General features: G+C 51.8%; 1 protein-coding gene across 1 annotated transcript; it reads right to left on the reverse strand.

Moving 5' to 3' along the window:
* Window positions 1-4,102: 4,102 nt before the first annotated feature.
* Window positions 4,103-7,363, reverse strand: LOC144163760 (uncharacterized). The gene has a single exon (XM_077694489.1). The coding sequence runs from the start codon at window positions 7,361-7,363 to the stop codon at window positions 4,103-4,105; it is 3,261 nt and encodes a 1,086-aa protein (XP_077550615.1).
* Between the last annotated feature and the right edge of the window lie 1,344 nt (window positions 7,364-8,707).

Here is an 8,707-nt window from a genome sequence, read left to right on the forward strand (position 1 = left end):
AGGGGTCCCATATGGTAAGAGCCAATTTCTGCATTGGTCTTATGTATTCTAGTAAAGCAAATTCCTTCCTTCTTAAGGAATGCACTTCCTTGTTGCTACGCGATACACCAAGGCATCTACACGCAATAGCATTTATGTAGTCAACATGACGGTGCCAGCATAGTTCAGGGGTAATGCCACGTGTATATACGTGTGGTGACCTTTGTTTTTTGAAGAACCATGGACCTTGAAGAAGAGTACATGACTATAGGAGTCGTCGGGAAGAAAGAAACAAACCAAACTATCAGAAAGGTTCCAGATCATCTGCATGACCTTACCGAAAAAACACAACACTCAGCCCGCAAGCACTGGAGCAGAACTCAATCTTTAACCAGTGGATACTTCTCCCCCACAAAGGCGATGCTCAATGCCTTAGAATCACTTTCGGTCGACGCGGTAGGCATACCATGTCTCTAAGAATGGTACAAAGCCCTCTAAATTTCCATAGCATCCGAATTCTACTCGGACATGGTTGGGAGCAACGTTAAGTTTTTTGAACCCCTAATGAAAGCCGCCGAAATACTTTTAGCCTAGACGGTTCATGTACATATACCAAGTGGAGAAAAAAACAGACCCAGACGGCCGTCGTGGTTCTACGTGCCAGCTCGGCTGAAGTAATTTCCGCTTTTGAAGGATTCTGGGAATTGGAGGCCATTGTCACTCAATTGCCGGCACACTCTTCAAGGGAAGGTCACTGTCTAGGAGAGCCAGAAAAGAACGCTCATTTTGTCGGCGCAAGTTACTAACCCCCTCCTCCCCGGAAGCAGGAAAGTGACGTAGATGGCAAGTTAGACGTAGCAGAGCGAAGACCCGTTCGGTTGGGTTAGAAGCCCGATCAGGACTTTTCCTGGGAACCTACAACTCGGATGAACACCTAACGATGAGAACAAGAAACCAGTCACCTATGCATTCCGCGTAGTGGTGGAGAGGACCCTCATGGATCACGTCTTTGCACATCTCCCCAAACCAAGCGAATATATTGCCCGTGCAGCCACACTAAATAACAAAGGAAATGAGTTAACAGAGGTCTGCGCTTAAGCTATCAACCTCGAATCCCGCGGACTTCACGGCATCGCCATGTCTGCTTGGAATCCACCGTGTAGTTACGAGACGGTATCCATTAATATGCAACCTTTGGCATGAGAGAATATTCATTGGGCTTCTGACGACTGATAAAATTGAAAGACCGAGGATAATTGAATGCAGGACTTGGAAGGATAAGGTTTCCTCAAGATGCTATCCTCAGAGAACCACTCCACATCGCGTTTTGTTTCGCGCCCCTATAAGACATGTTCTCGAAATGGGGGCTCGACATCGGTGGTAACAGCTTTGTGGTAGCATTACGCTGCTCCGTATCGTGCCATTGGTTATAGCTGCCAAAAGAAACTGACTAAGTATGGATTTGCCACAAAGCTGCCTCTTCATCGTGGGCTCTTTTTAGAAACACACTCCCATCACAGCGTCGGTGGCTCGCAAGATGTAGAATCCCTTCGAGAATATTACGGCTCTATCTGAATTGACCGCCATCGGGATGCTGCGTCGAGCGAGAACCTTTATTGGTCTTCGGGCAATCTTCCTTAGCTGGCATCAACATCGCTGTATGGTGTGCCCTTGAGCGCACCAATGTTCAGCTCCGGTCGCGATTCCCAACTACGACTGGTGGAAAGAGCCGCGGCGGCAGGGTTCTCCAATGGAGTCTTGGACTGAGGGCCCCACACCACATTACGATGCTGTCAATAAAATTTATCCTCCTCCTCGTTCATCCCCTTCACTTGCTTCCATCGATGTTTGATTAAAACGCTGACCGGTATGGTCTCTACATTCTCCCCTTAGCTCTCAAGTCTTGTCTCGGGGGGTGTACGATAGCCACAGGAGTATTGAATCTTGTGAGGCGTGTTTTTTCGCATTGGCCTATAATAGGCTGCCGTTATAAATAAAACCATAAATATGTTCTCCATTGCTATTTATGCACAAATTGTACCTTCCGATTTTATAGGCAGAAATTTTAATGCACGAATGAAATGTTGTAACATCCTCAATGCACATTTATTTTTCAGTAATGACGAAAAAAAAAGAAAAGTTAAAATTTCCACCAAAATAATCTAAGTGAAAAATACAACGTAAACCATAACATGGGCTAGTATTCAAATTTTTAAAATATCTATAGTAATTTAACAGCCATAAAAAGCAAAAGGATGACTGATTCAATAAAAATTATTTTGGTCTCAGGTCTTTACACACCGTTAGCCACTTGCAAACCCTAACTCATACTTAAAACTCGCAAACCTCTCTGACCCTCGTGAGGCATTGCACATTAAACATCCACGAATACGGAGAAAAGCAAGTGCACCCGTGTAACTAGTGAGGGTGTTCGAAAAAAAGCTGGCCGTATGATTGCACACCAACTGCATAAATGGACAACTGCATCCAGGGAGCGAGGAAACTTCACTCTGAAAAAGCAAAGAAAAAAAAAAATATCACTTCAAGCCAAGAAATGGTTTACATAAAGACCTACTTAAATTTGAAACGTTCTACAAATAAAACACAAAGAAGACTACACGGTGAGTGTAGCCGATAATAATAGTAAGAATTCGTTGAAGTAATCAAAAATCACAAACAAGCTTTGGTGTAAAGTTTGCACTGAAGCAGGAATGTTACTTTTCTTTATGTAATAAGGTGCATATATTGTAAAATGTCGCCAATTATTACTCGAAGAGGACCGAAAACTACTTCAAATTAGGGGCACTTTGAACTTTGAGCGGCACCAAAAAAGAGTGGTGAGATCTTACTGGTTTATGTGGCGATTGTGGCTTATTACAACAGCCGTAATTTAACACAAATGTTTATTCTGTTCCTCGCGTTTCTATCATGATGATTTTATATATGAGCATGAATTAGAAGGTAGGAAGAGCTTGATGGTGTTTTTTAGTGTCTGTAAATGTGTATTCTGGCGTTTGTTCTTTACTGGCAGTAATTGTTGGTTGGAGTTCCGCCTCGCACGCCAACTGGAGGTTGGGGTGGCTTTGCGGTCTTCCGGGTAGCCGATCTCCTCATTGCAGACAAATGGGGCCTCGAAGACGAAGTTGAAGTAACGCAAGGAATATTTATGTACACTTATTTACATTTGTACATTGCAGTCAAAAGCGGAAAACATTGGGACGGACTTCCTCGGCAAAGCCGATGGTGCACGCACCGCACCGTAAATCAGAACGGCCGGCCGGACTCTCGCGCTCCGTTTTTAGAACACGGAGAGTCCAGCCCACATGCAGAAAACATCCAATCATGACACACCACCAATATGATGGACACGTACACTCACTCCCTCTATGTGGCAAGAGCGCACAGAAATATACAAGACGAAAATACCCCTCGCCCCCCGTGGGGTACTCTTTGACCTGTCCCCCTCGCATTCCCCACCAGGCCGTCGCCCTCATCGGCTGCGTGTTTCTCGGAAAATGAAGGGTGCGGACAGGCCGGCGGGACGTGGTCCCTTGGCCTCCTGAACTGGTTGCCGCGGGCAGCCGACACCACTGCTTGCGATGAGTCACGCATTCCCACGTGCGAGCGGCTCACGCGTGTCCCTCCCGGTTTCCGTGCGCCGCGAGAAATTCCCGGGGGTCTGGTTGCCGTCCTGCCCGGGTGAACGGCCTTCCCGATTCTGTGCGGAACCGTCGACATCTTTACACGCCCCCCCTAAAATTCTCCAAGGGGTCCCACGACTTCCTTTGAGAATAAACCCAACCAAAGAATCGACGGTTGACCGTACATGCCCTGGGGAGGGATAACGCGTACTGGGGCGCGCTTGCCTAATTACGGCGCGCCGGCGCTGAAAACACTTTGTAGCGAGAACAAAACAAAAACAAATACGCCATGCTACATAGGCGCCTTATTACTGCGTGCAGACGCGCAACAACACTCGTGTAGCGCGAACAAAACGCGCCAAACACGCACTTGAGGGAAACACTGTAACTTCAGTTCTACACATGCATACACCCTACACTGTTGCACTCCTACGCGCACCGTGCACATGTTGAGTCTGCTGCAGTTGCGTCCCATGGAAGTGTCACTGCACTTGTCTTCTAGGAATCGTGTCCTCTCCACCCTTCTCCCCGTCGCGACCACCGCTGTCTGTTTCCCAGTTCTGGTTCGGCAACCTAGACAGTGCGTCGGCGTTACGGTGTGCGTTCCCTTTTCGGTGCTGAACCACCACATTGTATCGCTGCAAAGCGAGCGCCCAGCGCGTTAGCTTTGCTCCCTGTGGCACGTTCAGGGTGAGAAAGGAGAGGGGGTTGTGGTCCGACACCACCATAACCTGGGCGCCAAACAGCCAGAGGTCGAACTTTCCCAGCCCCCAGATCACCGCGAATGCTTCTCTCTCGATGGTTGACCATCGCGCCTGCGTTGGAGAGAATCTGTGACTCGCGAACGCGATCGGTCGCTCGGAGCCATCCGCAGCACGCTGTGAGAGACAGGCTCCCGCCGCAACCGCTGAGGCGTCCGTGTGCAGCCAAAACGGCTTGTCGATATCTGGCGTACCGAGCGCTGTGGCTTCGCAGAGTGCCGCCTTGAGTCTCTGAAAGGCTCTTTCAGCTTCGGCTGGCCACGGAATTTTGCTAGGAATCTTTTTCCCTGTCAGCTCCGTCAACGGCGCTGCCACCTCCGCGTAGTTAGGCACGTATCCTCGGTAATAACCGCACAGCCCGAGCACACTACGGAGCTCTTTCTTGGTTTCTGGTGCTTTCAGCCCCCTAATTGCGGACAATTTGTCAGGGTCGGGCGCGTGGTTCCCCGAGCCTACTACGTGTCCCAAGTACCGGATGGACCCTCTTGCCACTTGGCACTTCTCGAGCTTTACTTTCAAGTTCGCTCTCTGCAACGTCGCGAAGACGGCATGCAAGTGTCGCACGTGATCGGTCAGCGTTTCGCTGAACACCGCAATGTCGTCAAGGTACGCGCACGCGTAGGCAGAGTGCGGGAGTAGGAGCTCGTTCATGGCTCGTTGAAATGTCTGAGCTGCGTTTTTCAGCCCAAACGGCATCACTCTCCACGCAAACTGCCCCCGGTGGCAGACAAAAGCGGTGAGGAGCTGAGCTGATCGCGCTAGCGGCACCTGCCAATACCCTCTCCTAAGGTCGAGTAGAGTGATGTAATTCGCACTTCCTACGCTCATGACGAGCTCTTGCTGCAATGCCATTGGGTAAGCGTCAGCCACTGTCCCTGCATTGAGCTTCCTGAAGTCTACACACATTCTTATCGACCCGTCCTTTTTGGTGACGCATACAACCGGGTGAGCATGGGGGCTTTCGCAGGGGTATATAAGATCCATATCGAGCAGCTCGTCCACCTGCTTGCCCACTTCGCCTTTCAAGCTTGCGGGTGTTCGGTACGGGTAGCCCGACTTCGGGGTGAAGCCCTCCTCCAGGAGAATCCTGTGCTCCGCTACTTTAGCTACCCCTAGCCTGTCATGGAATAGGCCTCGGTGTTCTCTGAACATTTTGCGAATTAGGCTGCGCTCTTCCGGCTTCAGGTGAGCCGTCATGTCCTCTGGGAGGATCGATACCGCCTCTCGTGTCGGCCTAGGTCTAGGTACATATTCTATTTCCCCGAACGCCCGGTCCTCATCGAAGATCACCCCGACCGTCATTGCTCGCCTCTGATACGACCGCAGCTTGCTGGCGTGAACCAGCTTCCTACCTCCTTCTGGTATCTCCACGTAGTATGAGTGTTCGCGAAACTTTCCGACAACACTTCCCGGCCCCTTCCACTGTGGAAACATCTTTCCTGGGCGCTGATCGTCAAACACCAGTACGCTGTCGCCTATGTCAAAGGCTTTGCTCTTCGCCCTTCGGTTGTGCTGGGTCGCGTACGCGTTCTGCTGCTTTGAGCTTATCAACTCTGCTACCTCCGCCGCATGCTCCAAACGCGCCTTCAGCTCTTGTATATACTGTGATGGGGACGGTCCCAGTGTCGCTGGTACACTCATCTGCCCTTCCCAGCCGCGCTTTAACACGGCTAACGGGCCGGTTGGCTCACGCCCATACAACATTTGGAACGGCGCTATTCCTGTCGTGTCGTGCGGCACTTCGCGGTACGCCCATAAAAGGAACGGTACAAATTTGTCCCATTCTCTTCCTTCGTCCTGGATTATATGGTACAGCATGTTTTTGAACGTTCTGTTCCAGCGCTCTACAGCTCCATTGCTCTCGGGGTGACCCGGAGTAGAAAACCTCGGGGAGCAGCCTAACCTCTTCAAAAATTCCTTTGTGAGTTCAGCCGTGAAGTTCGTCCCGCAGACGGAAGCGACGACCTCGGGTATCCCTGTTCGGCTGAAAACCGTCAGGAGGGCGTCACAGGTAGATTTTGCGCTGAGGGAGCGCAAGCACACCACCTCGGGCCAGCGTGTGCACAAGTCGATGATGCACAATGCGTACCGATGCCCCCTCCCTGAGGGTGGATCCAGTGGGCCGATAAAGTCGACGTTAACCTGCTCAAACGGATATCGCGGCCTCGCTAAGGGTTCTATCGGCACCCTGTCCGTCTGGCGGCGATCGGACCTCGTCTGACACCCATGGCAGCTGTCGCAATATCTCCGCACATCTCCCTCAATCCCTGGCCAATAAAAGCTGTACTTGATTCGTGCCTTGGTTTTTCTCAACCCAAGGTGGCCTCCCCAGTTTGACTCATGGGCTAACTTAAGGACCTCCTCCCGCCGGGACTCGGGGAGCACCAACTGCATTACTGGTTTCCCCAGCAATTTATCCTTGTGGTAGAGTAGCCGATCTACCTCCGTCATGCCTGCTTTCCCGACCCTGGCGTTTTCCCAGCATTCTCGCAAAGTAACATCACTCCGTTGCTCCTTTTTGAAAACTGCCGTAGCACTGCTTTCCCCTGTTACGCTGTCATCTGTTTTCTCCGTGTCATGCAAATCGCTTTCACTCTCTTTCCCGGTGACGATGTGCACTCCAGCGTGGGGCGTTGCGATCTCTTTGACTGGCTCTACGTCCGGTTCGACCGACGCTTGCTCTGCCTGTTCGACCCCCCTGTAGTCTCTGACCTGGCGGTTATCTGTTGCTCCCACGCCTTTCACGTCCCACTCTTCCCTCAGGGACTCCCAGGCTTCTTCTGACAGCAAGCAGTCTGTCTTCGACACTAGTTTGTCGGTCAGGGCACATACTACTGGCACCGCCTCTCGTATGTCCGAGAAAATGCCCAAGTCACGGTTTATTATAAGGGGCACGACTGCGAGTTTAGCCTGCACTTTCTCGCCAAAAGCTGACACTAACTCAATGGATCCATACGGTTTAATCAAATCCGGAGGAACCATGCTCTCTCGCACGACCGTTATTTCGGCACCTGTGTCCAAAATTGCGTTAATACGCCTATCCTGACACGCCAGCGTTACCGGTCTTAGTTCGCTTTGTGCGGCGACCCCTTCCTGTGTTGCCACACGTGCGGAGAGGCTGTCCCCTTTGGCGTTGGGTGCCGCTCCCCTCGAGTTGTGTGGGCAGTCGGCCTTCTTGTGTCCCATTGAGCCGCACGAGAAGCACCCTCTATACCATTGCCTTGTGTCTGTCCGCTGCGTGCCTCCCGAATCGCGTGTGAGTCGGTCTGGGTCTCTCTTTCCCTCTCGTGTATGCGAGCTCTCCTCCGTTCTCTGCTCGGGCTTTTTCACCGCGCTGTCTTTGCCCCGCGCCTCCTCGAACGTTTGCAGCAGCGCCGCCAATGTTGGCGTTTTCTTCCACCCCTCACCCTCCTGCAAAGTTACGTATCGGAGAGCCTCTTCAGATAGCGTGTTCTTAAGCTGGGCTGCTACTAGCAACTCAACTAGCCCTTCAAATGTGTTGACACCCCTTTCTTCGACGTAGCAATTAAAATAACTCTGCAGGCGAGTTGCGAACGCCCTCCAGCCTTCACTAGGTAGCTTCTTCGAGGTTAGGAACCTCCTTCGATATTCCCCTGCCGAGAGCTTCAACTCCTCTAGCACCACTTTTTTCAGCACTTCGTACTCCCTGTGTTGCGATGGTGTCAAGCGCGTTGAAAGGAACCGCACCTTCTCCGCAATCAGAGGGAATACAATTTGGCCCCAGTGTTCCTTCGGCACAGCGTACGCTTCCAGAGTGTGTTCTACTGCCTCGAACAAGACAGGCACTTCTGCTTCTGCCGGAAACTTCGGTAGCGCTCCTGACAACCATTTTGAGTACCGACACAACTCCGCCCGCGCGTCACTTCTCTCCAACACTGCGGCGTTTTGCGCCGCATTTTCTTCTCTCCTACTCGCTTGTCATTTTTCCAGCTCGAGCTCGAGTTCGAGGGCCCAGCGCCTCTCCTCCGCAGCTCTGACCTCCAGTTTTTTCATGTCCATTGCCGTCTGGCTAAACGGCGCTCCACGCGCGGACAAACTGCCGTCCGACACAACCGTCTCCTCTCCGTCGCCCATTGTTCTCACCTTCCGCCTGTCCGGGTTTAAATGCGCGAACCGCGTGTTCATGCACCCCTTAGTGCCCACCCAGACAGCGATGCTCACGCCAAGGTGAAGAACAAAGAGGACTCACCCTCCGACGAGATGCGACGCGCTGGCTCTTGACTTCCGTTGCTGTCGTTGCCGCCGTCGCCGGTCTCGTTGCCGCCGTTGCCAATGGAGTACGCGGCCGGTCCTTGTGACACGCCG

This window comes from Haemaphysalis longicornis, unplaced genomic scaffold (assembly GCF_048455015.1).
Source record: "Haemaphysalis longicornis isolate Haplotype H1 unplaced genomic scaffold, Haemaphysalis longicornis Haplotype H1 scaffold_13, whole genome shotgun sequence".
Lineage (NCBI taxonomy): Eukaryota > Metazoa > Arthropoda > Arachnida > Ixodida > Ixodidae > Haemaphysalis > Haemaphysalis longicornis.